The 16,236-nt window shown below is 41.6% G+C and overlaps 1 protein-coding gene across 2 annotated transcripts; it reads right to left on the bottom strand.

Moving 5' to 3' along the window:
- Nucleotides 1-2,242: 2,242 nt before the first annotated feature.
- On the bottom strand, nucleotides 2,243-16,224 carry ZNF10 (zinc finger protein 10). 2 transcript variants are annotated; one of them, XM_070769256.1, is made up of 5 exons: nucleotides 16,075-16,224; nucleotides 13,094-13,183; nucleotides 11,334-11,460; nucleotides 10,972-11,067; nucleotides 2,243-6,233 (listed from the first exon to the last, which is right to left on the bottom strand). In XM_070769256.1, exons 2-5 carry the CDS (start codon nucleotides 13,124-13,126, stop codon nucleotides 4,774-4,776), a joined length of 1,716 nt encoding a protein of 571 aa, XP_070625357.1. In that variant the 5' UTR covers nucleotides 13,127-13,183; nucleotides 16,075-16,224; the 3' UTR covers nucleotides 2,243-4,773. The 2 variants fall into 2 exon arrangements, with proteins under 2 accessions (XP_070625357.1, XP_019832749.2); XM_019977190.2 differs by lacking the exon at nucleotides 16,075-16,224 and having other exon boundaries at nucleotides 13,094-16,064.
- Nucleotides 16,225-16,236: the final 12 nt, after the last annotated feature.

The raw sequence follows: 16,236 nt of genomic DNA, 5'->3' as shown, positions 1-16,236 counted from the left end.
CTGGAGTAAAGGTTGGATTCTCAAAAATACAATATTAAAGAAAAAAACAAAGTCACAAAAATTATAAAATATATACATATGAAGTTTGCTTTTAAAAAAAGGGTCTTTTTTTTTTTTTTTGCAAAGTAATAGTAGGTTATAAAAATGAAAATTAAAGGAGTAATAGAGGACTTAAAATTAAAAAAAAATTAATTTAAAAAATGATAATGGTAAAAATATACCTAGGACTTTCTCTGGTGGTGTTGCGGACAATGTGGGGTCAGTTCATTTTCAGATAGTTCCTTGATCCGGCTTATACTTCTCAAGATCTATAGGCCCCTTCCTATGTAGTCGGTGCTAACTACAGGGTTTTAATCTATCACATCTGTCACTTCCAAGGCGGTTCCCTCTGTTTGTTTTAGCTTCTTCTGTTTGCTGGTCTCTTCAGTGTCTAATTTCCACCCTGACAAAAGGGCGCGGTGGTGGTCACTTTTTTAGGCTCACTTGTTCGGTCGTGCTGTGGGGAGGAGGAACACTGCAAACAAATAACACTGGCGTGTGCTTGCAGTGTCTCGGCCCCACTGGGTTTGACCCCGCTCACAGCGTGTGTCCTTTCCGTCTACCCTGCTCAGGCTCTAGGTTGCTCTGCCGGGAACTGTCTGAGGTGGGCCCTGAGTTCTATGCACTTCCCAGGTCTAAGCTGCTCAGGTTCAGGTTCTTGGATACTCCACAGAGGCGCAGACTTGGTTGGGACTGCGTTTTGTGCCCTTCCCCAGTCCGAGCAGCTCAGGTGACCAGGTGCTTGGCAAGCGCAGTTGCCCCCACGTGGGGGCTGCGACTTGTCGCCTCCCCCATCCCTGCCACTTGGTTTTATGGGTGTACAACTGACGCACCTTCTCAGATGTGCTGTGTGTCTCTTCTGGATAGCTGATCTCTGGATGTGACCCTTCCAGCGGATGTTGACTGTCCAGAATCCCAAGAAGTCTTGGTTAGCAATGAAGCCTGCTTGTAGAGGATGCCTCTCTGTGGCCGCAATTGCCCCCTTCCGGCTCTGGCTGCCCTCACCTGCCTGTCTCCAGCAGGGGATGGGCCGGTCCGCAGCCAGCTAGCTTTGCTCAGTCCTTTGTTCTGTGAGCAGGCCTGGCAGTCTTAGGTTAGGCCTTTTTGCAGGATAGCTATTCCACAGTCTGGGTTGCTATCTCAAGTTACTTCCCTCAGATTGCCCTCGGGGTATTCAGGCCCGGTCCTTACCATAATCAATGCAACCCACGCCTCCGGTCCAGCCCCCGCTTGCTAGTGGTGGATGCTAGCGTCTGCACTGTTTCTCCGCAGGGAGTTGCCATTAGGCATGCAATCTGTGGGTTTTAATTATTTATTTTTCCTCCTGGTTATGTTGCCCTCTGAGGTTCCAAGGCTTGCCACAGACTCGCCAGTGAGAGTGTTTCCTGGTGTTTGGAAACTTCTCTGTTTTTTAAGACTCCCTTTCCGGGACAGATCTCCGTCCCTACCTCTTTGGTCTTTTTATCTTTTACATTTTTTCCTACCTCCTTTCGAAGACAATGGGCTGCTTTTCTGGGTGTCTGATGTCCTCTGCCAGCATTCAGAAGTTATTTTGTGGAATTTACTCAGTGTTCAAACGTTGATGAATTTGTGGGGGAAAAAGTGGTCTCCCCATCCTATTCCTCCACCATCTTAGGACTGTCCCCTAATTTGTCAATTTCTACAAATGCCTCTGAACTTAAAGATCACTCTGGGGAGAATTACTCTCCTACTATATTGAGTTTTTCCATCCTTGACCACAGTGTATTTTTCCACTTATAATGTGTTTATTACGTGTTTTCTGTGTTCCTGAATGTCTTTCAGCAATGTTTTATACTTTCATTGTATAGATCTTGCTCCATTCATTAAATATACCTAAATATTTCATTTTTGTATCATTGCAAATAGGATGGTATTTCATTTACAAACTGTTCACTGCTTATACAAATCAATTTTTGTATATTGATCTAGTATCCTGCAACATTGCCAATTCCCCGTTTTAAAAGTTCCAGTAGACTATTTGTACATAAGAACTTTTGAAGAAAAAACATTCCATCACTGAAGAGACTGTTTTCCCGATCCTAAAAAGGAATATATATTCTTTGAAGAGACTTTGGAAAGAAAAGTACCAAAAAAAGAGAAAAGCAAACACCAATTCTCCCAATATGTAGGTTAACTGCTATTATCTTTTGACAAATCTCCTGAAAGTTTTGAGTGAGATTCATTTCAGTTGTTTGAAGTTAATTTATTTTACATATCTGAGCTTACTCTATATTGACAATTATTTATCATGCTTTTTTCATAACATCACAACATTTTTCATGTTATCAAGCTTTCTGTTTGTGAAACTTTAATGTCTATAAATAACAACTTTTCTATTATCCATTTTTAATATTGCAAATTTTACATTATTATAAGTAATGCTTCAGTGATCATCTACAGACGTACATTCCTTAGGGTGTTAATAATAGTAACATTAGTATTATTAATAGCTAAACACGTACAGTACTTCCTATGTGCCAGGCACTGCTTCAAGTACTTTACACATTATTTCACTTAATCCACATAACTACCTTCAGAGGTAGATACCAGGAGTATCTCCACTACACAGTTCAAGAAAATTGAGCCATGGGTTATCAGAAATTCTAAGAGGCACAGCTGAGGGGCTCCTCTCTTACACCCACAAAGAACTACTGCTTGCAATCAAAACCATTTCTGGTAGGACTACAATAAACACATGAATGGTGTGTAATCACTGAGGAGTTACTCAGCCATAACTGAGGTGCCAGGAGGTTCTCAAAATGTGAGGCCTGGGCCAACTCACTTCTCCTCAACTGCACCAGGAGGAATGAGCTGTGACCTCTCACTTATGCAGGTCTCAGGTCTCTCAAATCTAAGGAGCATTTCTAGATTTGTCCTGGGAGAGAAAGCAAGGGCGTTGTCCTGTTGTTCTCAATAGTATATCATTCAGCAATCACTGAGCATCTACTATATGTACCAATATGTATCATTTGCTAGAAAATGGCAAATAATGATCAGCCCCTTCTCCCACCTCGGCCCCCTACACACACACACACACACACACACACACACACACACACACACACACACACAAAGAGCCAGAATGAAAGAGAATTAAAACAGATTCTCTTTCTAAATCTTTTTTGGGTCATGGACTTAACAGAAAATATGAAGACTAGGATCCTCTCCCTTGAAGGGAAAACCTCTGTATAAAAGAGGTTGCTTTTGCACACAAGATTAAAAGTTGTTTACTGATCCTCATAAATATATCCAAACACCCACTGAGGGGTGAGTGATTCCTTGGGTGATAAGTTCTAATGTGGGTAAAAGGGAAGATATGTGTGACTGGAAGGGAAATGGGAACTCAGCCAGTTCTTGCCAGCAATTGAGTCAGTTTAAAGTAAATGACAGACACTTTAGTGGGACAATAAAGTAATATTAATAATCACAGCTAATGTAATGAAGCACTTCATACATGTCAGGCATATTCTGCACTGTTTGTATGTTACTCGTTTACTACTCACCACAATTCCATGAGGTAAGTGATGTCATCCCTAATCTGCAGAGGAGGACATCTGTAATTCAGGCTGAGAGACGCCAAGCAGCATGCCCAAGGTTACACAGCAAGTGATGGACAGAGGTGGGATTTCAACTTGGGAGTCCAGCTCAAATATACACTTTTGACCACTGCTTTCTTCGTAAAGATACGAGACTACTTTGGAAGAAGGGTCGCCTTGGGCAGCACTGTTTAAGAGCATACTTGTGCTAGGTATTGCCCAGGCACCCGCTCTGGATCAAATGGAGACCCTTTCTAGTGTGCCCAAATTTGCCACTCTTTTAGGTCCCAACATCCAGAGAAGCATTGTGTTTAAGCTCCCAGGAGCCTTTGGCAGCTTGTCCCAAGGAGTACAACTTTATGACTCCAAACAACTTAGAAGTGATGGGAAAGTTTGCTAGCAGGAGGTTCTCAAGCTTCACTAATAGTGGAATAGAGAAACCAATATCCTTTTTTAATATTTAAAAGTGTCTTCAATCTTCAAATTGTTACAGTGGCACTGGCTAGACTATAAAACTTATTCATAACTCCATTATCTAACAACTCAATTTTGTTCATTTATCCATATACATGTTTTCAGTTCTTGCCCACATGCAAATATATCTAACCTGGGTAGTACTGGTAGTAAACGTGTTCTTCCTTCACCATTTTTCATGATAAGATCTTCCCTGCTGCTAGCCAAAGTGTGGTTTATACCAGATGCATAAAACTAACTGAACACTACAAAGTGTCCCAGGAGAAAGGGATGATCACATGAAAAATGGGATATTAACTCACTGGAATATAATTTTCTATTGTCTGTTACCATAACTACACCCATTTTTTATTTTCCTCAGCAACAGCTTTCATTTGTCTTTTTGAGGTAGCGCTCTCATTGTTTTGAAGCAAACAAAGCTGGATCATTTATCAACAACTCACTTACCTAATGGTTCCTTCTCAGATTTCAGCATTTAAGGTTTGTCCATGAATGCTCCCAGACCAATTACTTTTGTAGGAATTCGGAAAAACAAGACAATCTGACGTACTAAGGTAAAACTTTTGTGTTTTTCCTCCTCCAGGACCAATTCTCTAATGCACAAAAGTGTAGGAACAAGACTGAAAGCAACTTCTCTCCAAAAGGAGCTCTCAAGTGCTAAATAAAGTTATTGCTCTTTGGGAAGTAGTCCATCTTTACGACCTTAATATGCATTTTCCCTAATAATATTTGTCTGGTATCTAATAACATTAGGGGTATTAACAAGTGCTGTCCCACACTGATTACATGTTAAGAACTGCTCTCCAGTATGAGCTATTTGATACACTATAAGTGGAGAGTTCTGGCTGAAGATGATTCCACACTGATTACATTTATAGGTCTCATCTCCAACATGAACCCTCTGATGCTTAATAAGGTCATTCTTTCTAATGAAGGCTTTCCCACACTGACAACACTCATATGGTTTCTCTCCAGTATGAATTCTCTGGTGCACAATGAGGGCAGAGCTCTGGCTGAAGGATTTTCCACAGTCATGGCATTCATATGGCTTCTCCCCAGTATGGGTTCTCTGATGTGAGAAAAGGTGAGAGCTTCGACTGAAGCATTTTCCACAGTCTTTACACTCAAAGGGTTTCAGTCCAGTGTGAGTTCTGTGATGGACAACAAGGTGAGATCTCTGGCTATAAGACTTCCCACATTCACTGCATTCATAGGGCCTCACTCTAACATGAGTTCTCTGATGCAGAATGAGATGTGTGCTCTGTCTGAAAGATTTCCCACATTCAGGACATTCATAGGGTTTCTCTCCAGTGTGAGTTCTCTGGTGCCTAATAAGCCTAGAGCTGTGAACAAAAGACTTTCCACACTGATTACATGTGTACAGTTTGTCTCCTGTATGAGTTCTCTGATGGGTAACAAGGTGAGAGAACCAGCTGAAGGATTTTCCACATTCTTTACACTCATAGGGTTCTTCACCAGTATGAGTCTTTTGATGTCCTATGAGGTGAGAACTTCGGCTGAAAGATTTTCCACATTCCTTACATTCATAAGGTTTTTCTCCAGTATGAATAAGACGGTGCCTGGTAAGATTAGAACGCCAGCTGAAGAATTTTCCACATTCCTTACATTCATAGGGTTTTTCTCTATGCACACCCTTTGATATACCAAGGGATGTACCATGAGTAAGAGAATTGTTATCAGGGCATCTGTATGATTTATCTCTTGCTTGAGTTCTTGCAAATTGAATAAGGCGGATGTTCTGACAGAAAGTTTGACTGGATTCATTACTGTTGCTTGCACAGCTTTCCTGATGGCCACTGAAAACCAAATTGTGTTTCAAACCTTTAGGATTTGAGTCATGTTTACAGAAATACTCTTGCAGTACTAGTTGAGAATGCAGAAAACAGTTTCCCCTGTACTTCCCATTTTCACATACTCTCTCCTGAGGAAGTACTTTCTTTTGGGTGAATGCCACTTGCCTCAGATGTCTCTCCTGGCTGTCCTGGGGCCTGTCCAACTGACCGCCACAAGTCCAGATTTCTTCCAGTGACAAATACCAGAGATCACTCTTTGGCATTCTTTCCATTTTAACATCACAGGAGTATTTATCATTAGAAATGCTCTTATGGGAAGTTGATTTAATTTCAACTGAAGTTTCCAAATCTGAAAGAAATGGAAAAGCTTCTATAACTAAAAGAAGTATTAAGGTCAGAATGGTAGGATGGATGTAGAAAAAAGTATGTTAAGTACTGTAATGTTGCTTTCAAATATGGTTTTGTAACTGTGATAGAGAAAAAGGGATAGAAGACTCATTGACAGGAAATGTGATGGGCTATAATATGCATATAAAAGGAGCAAAGAGAGTAAGAGAAACCACAGGATTAGCTGTGACATGTGGGATCAAGATATTCAGTGCTGGGGTGGCAGTTTAGGAAACCCACAGAAGGGGCTATTGTCATTACCTAATTCAACTAATGATGATATAAGAGCCTAATGGGTCTACTTGCTGCCAGGCCCTCCTCTGACATGAATTCTTCACATTCCTAAACCATGAACACAGCTCTATATCAGGAAATGGTTCTTATGTATATCACCAAAGCAGTGCAGAATAATTCCAAGTGTCTGACATAGTGAACCTTTCAGAAAGGCTGTGTGATAGGCTGGAAGAGCAACTGCACCTAAGTTACCCAGATATGGCTTCTAACCTAAGCTTTGCCACTACTAGTGGTGAATTTAGACAAAGTGCTAAACTTTTCAAAAATCATATTGCTTATCTGTCATCTAAGGACCTATAAGGTTATCCTAAGTATCATATAAGGTGGGAGTTCATCACCAAAGCAGTACAGTTTGTACTGCTCACTGCTGTCATCATTCCTGCCTTCTGCTTTGATTCCTTTGTTCTGAGACATCAAGACTTTATTAAAATTGACAGGACTAACACAGGATATTAACTCAGAACCTGAACCCTAATTCACATTCTCCTGGACTTTTCGCCCTTCTGCTTATACACATGCATACTACTGCAACTTACTTTCCCCGGTTCAGAGCCTGTATTTGTTTCTCAATGTCTTTTGGCAAAAATGTTTGTTTTTGAAATCTAGAAAAAAAGCCACAATTTACCCAATATCACCTCTTCCTATATAAGTGGGGCAATATCTATTCTTACCTGACATACAGGGTGAATTGTGTTCCCCAAAGAAGATACGTTGAAGTCTTAACCCCCAACATTACAGGTTATGATCTTATCTGGAAATAGGATCATTGCAAATGTAATTAGTTAAGATGAAGTATTACTGGAGTAGGAGGATCCTGATCCCATCTGACTGGAGTCCTTACAAGGAAAGGAGAGGAGACACAGAGACAGACACACAGGGGAGCTGACCATGTGAAGATGGAGGTGATGTGTCTACAAGCCAAAGGGCACCTGGGGCACCAAAGTTAGGAGAGGCAGGAAGGATCCTCCCCTGAAGCCTCAGAAGGCACATAGCCCTGCCCACACCTTGACTTCAGACCTCTAGAACTGTGAGAAAATAAATGTGTTGATTTAAGCCATCTGATTTGTGGAACTAGTTTTAGTTGCCACAGGAAACTAAGACACCTGGCAAATAATCCCTGTGCCAGGCTCCTAACTGCCTTCTTTATACAACCCAATCCCCATTCCCAGTCCTAATTTTCATTCACAACTTTGTTAGTCATTTGTTTCTTCCCCACTCTGATTTCTTTTTTTTTTAAATTGTGATTAAAAAAAATACATATAACATAAAATGTACCTATGGCTGATTCTTGTCGATGTATGAGAGAAAACCACAAAATTCTGTAAAGCAATTATCCTTCAATTAAAAATTTTTTTAAATGCACCATCTTAACCATTTTTAAGTGCATGATTCAAGTATTAAGTATCTTCACATTTTTGTGCAGCCATCACCACCAGCTGTTTTCATCTTGTAAAATGGAAACTCTATACTGTTAAACAATAATGCTACAATCTCCTCTCAACCCAGTGCTCAGCAATTACCAGTATATTTTGTGTCTTTATGATTTTGGCTACTTCTAGTGCCTTATATATGTGGAATGATACACTATTTGTCCTTTTGTGACTGATTTATTTCACCCAGCAGACTGTCCTCAAAGTTCATCCATGTTATAGCAAAGTGCAGTTATTTACTTCCTTTTAAAGGCTTAACAACAGAGTTCATTGGGCTTCCCTGTGGCTCAGTGGTTAAGAATCTGCCTGCCAATGCAGGAAATGTGGGTTTGAGCCCAGGTCAGGAAGATCCACCTGGAGAAGAAAATGGCAACTCACTCCAGTCTTTTTGCCTGGAAAATCCCATGGACAGAGGAGTCTGGCAGGGTACAGTCCATCAGGTTGCAAAAGAGCTGGACGTGACTAGCAACTAAACAATAAACAGCAATAGAGTCCATTGAGTTGGACTGTGAAGAAAGCTGAGCGCCAAAGAATTGATGCTTTTGAACTGTGGTGTTGGAGAAGACTCTTGAGAGTCCCTTGGACTGCAAGGAGATCCAACCAGTCCATTCTGAAGGAGATCAGCCCTGGGATTTCTTTGGAAGGACTGATGCTAAAGCTGAAACTCCAGTACTTTGGCCACTTCATGCAAAGAGTTGACTCATTGGAAAAGACTCCGATGCTGGGAGGGATTGGGAGCAGGAGGAAAAGGGGACGACAGAGGATGAGATGGCTGGATGGCATCACCGACTTGATTGATGTGAGTTTGAGTGAACTCCGAGAGTTGGTGATGGACAGGGAGGCCTGGCGTGCTGCGATTCATGGGGTCGCAAAGAGTCAGACACGACTGAACGACTGAACTGAACTGAACTGAACACTTACAAATACCTCTACCCTGATGAGTTTTGATAGGTACATGCCATCTTTTTCCTCTCCTCTACTTCATGCATCAAAATCCCATGGATAAGTTTTTCAAACTACAAATGCCAGCTGGAAAATTCTAAAATGAACACATATGATGAGGGGTGGAGCTGGGTATGGATGGACAAGTCTGAGTAAAGCAACAGAAAATACAAATGTATTAAAGTCCTAAAAATATTCCACATATTCTGTAACATGGGAGATAACCCACGTGAGTTGTCTTCAAAATCTGTAGCACCCATTAATGAACTCATCTGAGTTTTTAAAGCCATCACCCATAATACTTTTCATTTTAATAATGAAGTTCCCATGGCTTGTAGATTCCCTCAAATTCCAGGTGATTAAGCACATATATGGAATTTTAGTATTTCTTTGACAATAAATTTTCCACCAAAATGTAAACTGTTGGTTATACAGTTATTTTTGGATACTTGTCAACAGATAGACATCCAGGAAAGCTTGCTAAACTCAACACAGGAATGGAAAAAATACAGACAGGAAAAAATAGGGAAAAAAGAGAAATGGAGAACAGTTTTTCGTGCTATGGCTCCAAAGCAGCTGAGGGATCAAGTACTTTCCAGTGTCTAAGAGACCTTCCCTGAGACAGGTATTTGATATAGTCACCTACAAGGCCCAGTGTAAAAAGGTCTTAAACAATTTATGACATTTAAGAGTAGAAACAGGATTTCCCTAGTGGCACAGTGGATAAGAATCTGCCTGCCAATGCAGGAGACATGGGTCCAATTTTCATCTGGGAGGATGCTAGATGCCATGGGCAACTAAGCCCATGCATCACAACTACTGAAGCCTGTGCGCCCTGAAGCCCATGCTCTACAACGAGAAGTCACTGCAATGAGATGCCCATGAACCACAACTAGAGAACAGCCCCACTAGCTGCAACTAGTGCCAACACAGCAACAAAGACCCAGCACAGCCAAAAATAAATAAATAATTTTTTTAAAGGTATAAACAAAATGAAAGCTCAGAAAACCTTAAGGAACCTGTACTTAACAAGTCAAAAGATTTCACAAAGAACAGGAGGTGAAACTTCTAGGATGACTGAGACTCTGGTTACACCACACGGGAAGCCTGAAATGCAGGGAATGCCTGGTATGTGTGGATGTGTCAGAGGGAAACGGCTGTGGAGGGTTACAGCATGCCTGGACTGCACTGGGCCTGGGGGGCCATGGTGCCCACAAGGGTACAGGGGTCACTGGCACGTATCCTGGCTTCTCTGCCCCATGTGAAGTTGGCCATTGGCAGCATGATCCAGATCAGGATGGCTGGCCTGAGGAGAAAGATGTCAGGGCACTGAGCTTAGAAACAGAGGTAAGGGAAATGATCACTCAGTGGGAACAGAGGAGGAGGAAGATGGAGGACTGCCTTCTATTTCTTAGCCCAGAAGGCTGATCTGCTCTACACAGGGAAGTTAGGAAAAGGAATGATGCTAGGAATCCTCATAACAATCTGAAAATTGGAGATGTGAAGATTAAAATGAATAGGAGTAAATTGAAAAAGAACATTAAATAAAGCTAGAGGACAGTGAGAAAACAGGTGTTTTTGAGAGCAGCAGTTCTGGGAAGGAAGGAGAGTTACGTCAACAAGGACTGGTGAGTTGTTTGTAGCAGTCTTCTACCTGGCAGAAAACAAACCCAGAGCAGGAGCGGGTGATGAGGTCCCAGAGCAGAGCTTACACAAAGCAGCAGAATGAATGCTATGGGAAGGGACACAAGATAGGGAAAGGACAGTCAAAGATGAGAAGTAATTCTATGATAAACAAGAGGGTGCACACGCTAGAGCTAGTGGTAAGAATCAAGAAAGCACTATGAACAGGGCTGGAGCCAAGCACATCCATAGAAAGATAATTTTCATGAATGCAAATTGAAGTGTGACAAGACTGAAGAAGACAGCCGAGCAATGGGGAAACAGAAGGTACATAAACTCAGTCTTTGTCTTTGAAATGTGGAAAACTAGTGACCAGCGATTCCTTCTCTGAGCAGGGGATCTGGTCCTTACCTGGTTGGGTCTCTTGGTGAATCTCTCTCTCCACCAGCCACGGCTCCTCCCCCTTCTCCAACCGCAGGATCACATCTGGTTTGGGAAGCTGATGCCCTGTTTACAGTGAAAGATAAAGTACTGGGCAAGGGTTAGGAGCTCCAGCCTAGATACAAAGAAACATCCCAGTTCAAGCCCAACTCCTGACCCTTCAACAGTCCTGTGGGGGCTCTGAAGAATAGACAAGGTAGGGCTACAGAGGCAGCAAAATATACACTTCTTAAAATATACAACATATAATTATATACAAAATATACAATTTCTTAAAATTTAACAAATCAAAACAATTCCCTACCCACCACACAAAGAGAGATCGGTCTCACCTAAAGACACCAGGTTTCTGTAGTTTTCCAGCATCACATCTTTGTACATGATCTGCTGAGCAGTGTCCAGCAGTTTCCACTCTTCCCTGGTGAAGTTCACAAGTATATCCTTGAAGGTCACCAGTGTCTACAACATGAAGCAAATTTGAGCCTGATGTGTATCTCTGCTCCCCCACTTTCCCAAATATTAACAAGAAGACTAGGCAGATAGCCCTTGGGTAGGGAAAGAGAATAGAACATAATGTATTCTAGGAATGAGTAGTATTTATGTCGACTTCTGGACAAGCCCTAAAAGGAATGGTATTAAGTATGCACTGTCTAGAAACCAGCTTCATGTTACACTTTAGGTTAAGAAACTGTCAGAAACACTCTCATTTAAATCAAGTAAGTCGTAAACAGCTAAAGCAAGGAGAATCAGTTAATCTACATGTATGTGAAATAATTAGAACCTAATACAAGGCAGGAAAAGAAGGGAAAAACAGTCTTCAATTCAAGTACAAATTAATGCTTAAGAGATGAATGTAGCCATGTTTCATGACCTCAAATAATTTCTAAAACAATTTTCTTAAACATTGGTAGGCACTAAAAAATGGAGAAGAGCTTATATTTTATAGTAACAAAATAACAGATACAGAAGCAAGGTTTTTATTAGCCACATCAAAAAGAACTGTAGATGACACATAGAAGGAAAAAAACCCATTTGAATGATTGGGTGTTTTTCATCAAAGATCTGTGAAGATAAAAAGATAGTAGAATAGTGGGCTTTTTTAATGTTGAAAGAAATGAACTGTCATGCAAGAATTTCAATACTAGGTGAAAATATCTTTCAGGAATGATGAAAAATACATTCTCAAATAAAGTTAAACAGGATTTGTTACCAGCAGACCAGCTCTAAACGTATGCTAAAGGGAATTCTTCAGGCAAGGAAAATAATTCAAGAGAGAAACTTTACATCTAAAGAATGACAGATAAGAAAGACAAAGAGCAAATATTTGGGGACTTCCCTGACGGTCCAGTGATTAAGACCCTGGGCTTACAATGCATAGGGTGTGGGTTCCATCCCTAGCCAGGGAACTAAGATCCCACATGCCATGTGGCGTAGCCAAATAAAGAAAAAAAAAAAAGGGAATATCTAGATAAATACTGTAGATCACTTTTCTTAAGTCCTTCAAAATATGTAGGACAGCCCAAAGCAAAGGCTATGTTCTCTGGTAGGGTTTTCAATACACATGAAGCATGAGGGGGTCATCTAGGAGAGAAGCTGAGAGAGGCTGAAGAAGGGTTCCCCACCCAGTCACTCTGTCCCCAGAGGACCCACCCTCCCCCAGGCTCTTCCTGTCTTCATTTTAGTTACTCCTGGATAATTACACAACGTATCCCCAAGGTTCTCCAAACAGGCAGTCCCCAGGCAGGAACTAACAAGCCAGCCCCACACCCAAGACCACCAGGGACCAGAGAATCCCTCAAAAAGGCACCAGTATCCCCAGTTCTGTCATCATCTTTGAGGGAGAAAGCTTGCTGTGTGCTCAGTTCCTCACTATGGACAAACAGCATCTCATCAGAATCCTTGATAATCCACACATTTCTGTTCAAGCTGTGTTTCTTTGATATGAAAGGAAATAAAACAACTATAAATAAAGCAAACAAAATAGTGCCAGTCTTCAGGGGGAAGTGTCTGACATATGGATCCCTTAAGAACCCTTAACCAAAAATGGATTCCCAGTTGGAAAACAAAAAAGAATGAAGGCAGCCCAACTTACGTGGGACCGGACAGTTAGCAACTCAGCCTCCATGCCCTCCTTGTTCCTGACAGAACTTCCTGAGAAGCAGGAGATATCGAGCAAGTGAAGCTGTGGGAAAGGAAGAAACTTGAGGAGAGGTGCTGTGATCAGGGGCTTGTTAATCATGAGCCTAGATTCCCTCAGACCAGCTGCATGTACCTACACACCCACATAGAGGACATCAGACTGTTCCAGAAATACATGCACAGAGACTGAAATCCCCAGGAGTAGGAAGAAAAGAGCTCCAAAGACTGCCTCCCCTCCACAATCTAGATTTCTGTGTTAAGTTTTATCTGGAATTGAATGGTTCTAATACTATATTGAATCCTCTCTCTTTTTAAAAAAAATCTCTTTTATTATTCAAGTATAGCTGATTTTCTATGTTGTGGTAGTTCCAGATGTATAGCAAAGTGACTTAGTTATATGCACACACACATATTCTTTTTCAGATTTTTTTCCCTTATAGGTTAAAAGGAAACCATACTATAGTTGATTCAAATCATATGTCTGTGTCTGGTTTATTTCGTTCAGTGTAATATTTTTGTCAACTACAAATTGGCACTTGTCATCTACCTCTATAAGGACTAAGTCATCTGCTGCTGCAGCTGCTAACCTTCAACACTCCCTGAAAGGAGTTCAGGGTGGAGAGCAGAAATGAGGTACTCTGTGCTCGGTGGGGGCAAAAACTGACAGGATACATCTTCAGTTAGATATTTTTCAGGAGCAGATTTAAGGAGCCCAATTCTTGTTTCTCTTCATATCTAGAAAGCACCGAAATCCTTCATGTTGATGATTGTTCCTCATAACAAGCAAAAGCTTCACCAGACTAGCAGAAACCTTTGGGATTATATGTACTTGATTGTATGCATTCCCCCTTCACCAAAACCACAAATATACTGACTTTCTCCCCTGCCTCTTTGGAACAGTTTCTCAGAGTGATCTCAGATGTTGTCTCCCGGGCTCCAGTCCTCATTTTGCCCCAAATAAAACTTAACTCACAGCTTTCATGTTGTGCATTTTTTCAAGTTGACATTTTGGTTCATACAAGTTGTAGCCTGAACCAACATTTCTCTTTTTAATGGCTAAATAATACTCCTCTGAATAGATCCACCACATTTTATTCATTCATCTGCTGATGTTTATACCTAAGAGTGGAACTGCTGGCTTATATGGTAACTTTATGTTCAGCTTTTTGAGAACTCACTGATCTGTTTTCCATAGTGACTACATCATTTTACTTTCACACAAGCAACATACAAGGGTTGCAACTTCCCCACATGCTTGCCAACACTTGTTATACCATCTTTTAAATTATATACCATCCTAGTAGACAGTTAACTATAGTCAACATCCCTAATGTGACTAACACTTTTTTAGCTAGCATTCTGGATGGGCTTTCTTAGGTGGCGAAGGGGTAATGAATTAGCCTGCCAATGCAGGAGACATAAGAGATGTGGGTTTGATCCCTGGGTCAGAAAATCCCCTGGAGTAGGAAGTAGCAACCCACTCCAGTATTCTTGCCTGGAAAATTCCATGGACAGAGGAGCCTGGCAGGCTACAAAGAGTACAACATGACTGAGCATGCACACACATTCCGGATGACAATCTGTCTTCCCTCTTCTTTTTTTTTCTTTAACAGTATATTCTGTATATGAAGTATAGATAGAACTTATATTTGTCACCTTCTCCATATACTTTGGGTGGGATCTATATAATTTTGATGTCAATCTTTTTGTCAGCCTCTTGAGAAATGCCAACCTCTTCTTTGACATTCATACCAGATGTTAGATTATGTACAAATTTGATTGCTTTAAGTGCTCTAGTGTCAAGAGAAAACAAAAAATATAATTATGAGATGAGTCTGAAAAATAAAGCTAGTTTAAACACATACACACTTCTAGTTAAACTATTTGATTCAAACAACAAAAAGAGAAAACTCAACAACTGAGGAGAAGGCGATGGCAACCCACTCCAGTACTCTTGCCTGGAAACTCCATGGACGGAGGAGCCTGGTAGGCTGCAGTCCATGGTGTCGCGAAGAGTCGGACACAACTGAGCGACTTCACTTTTCACTCTCATGCACCGGAGAAGGACATGGCAACCCACTCCAGTGTTTTTGCCTTGAGAATCCCAGGGACGCGGGAGCCTGGTGGGCTGCCATCTATGGGGTCGCACAGAGTCGGACACAACTGAAGCGACTTAACAGCAGCAGCAGCAGCAACCACCACCGAAGGAGCTAGAGATGCAGTTTTTTTGTTTTTGTTTTTTTTTAAAGACCAACACAAACTTGTTCTATTTTAAACACTGAAAATACTAATATGACACGCAATTCTGAAGAAGATAAATGATAAAATGATTTCAATACGTAAAAAGTTTTTAAATGAATATTTCAGAGTAAGAAATAGAAATCGGTCCAGCTCTTTTTGCCACAAAACTTATTAAATGAAACTTATTTTATCAACGCTTGGAGCATATAACTTTTACAGTATCCACGACTAGAATACGGTCGTGTATATATATATATTTCAAAACCAGTATAACCACGTTGGATTTCTTTTATGAACGTTAACACATTCACAGTTAAGACATTTCCTGCTCTAACAAAAAAAGAGCATGATCAGATCACGTTTAGCAGACGCTGGAAAGGCCAGATGCAAAAATTTAAACCTCTGGCCTCAGTTGGGAAGAAAAAGGAAACAGGAACAGAAGAATCCTTATTTCTCATGGGTGAGACTATGTGGCTCGGACTCCCCAGCACCGTCCGGCGCAGCGGGCATCAGGGTCCAATCCCACCAGCACGACCGCGCGAATCCAAGGGGCTCCGGGGATAGCTCAGCCCAGGAAGACCATAGGGAAGAACCCTTGTTGGTGAAACGATCGTCCACCTCAGGGAAGAGGTGAGCAAACAGCGGTGCCCGGTCCGCTAGGAAGCAAACCACGTCCAGCCCTCCCGTGCATACCTATGATCGGCACCTGCAGGCGCAAAATAACCGTCACAAAGGCAGCGGCTCGGCGAGCTAGCCCACAGCCGGGCTCTCGCGCCTCGCGGGTCCACAGGACAGGCGGCTGCAGCGTGGGCCCCGCCCGGCCTTCTGCTCCAGCCCCAGCAGCCCACGCCGCGC

The sequence above is a fragment of the Bos indicus genome, chromosome 17 (genome assembly GCF_029378745.1).
Source record: "Bos indicus isolate NIAB-ARS_2022 breed Sahiwal x Tharparkar chromosome 17, NIAB-ARS_B.indTharparkar_mat_pri_1.0, whole genome shotgun sequence".
NCBI lineage: Eukaryota > Metazoa > Chordata > Mammalia > Artiodactyla > Bovidae > Bos > Bos indicus.
The sequence above is the reverse complement of the archived record's forward strand: the minus strand, read 5'-3'. Positions and strand labels throughout refer to the sequence as shown.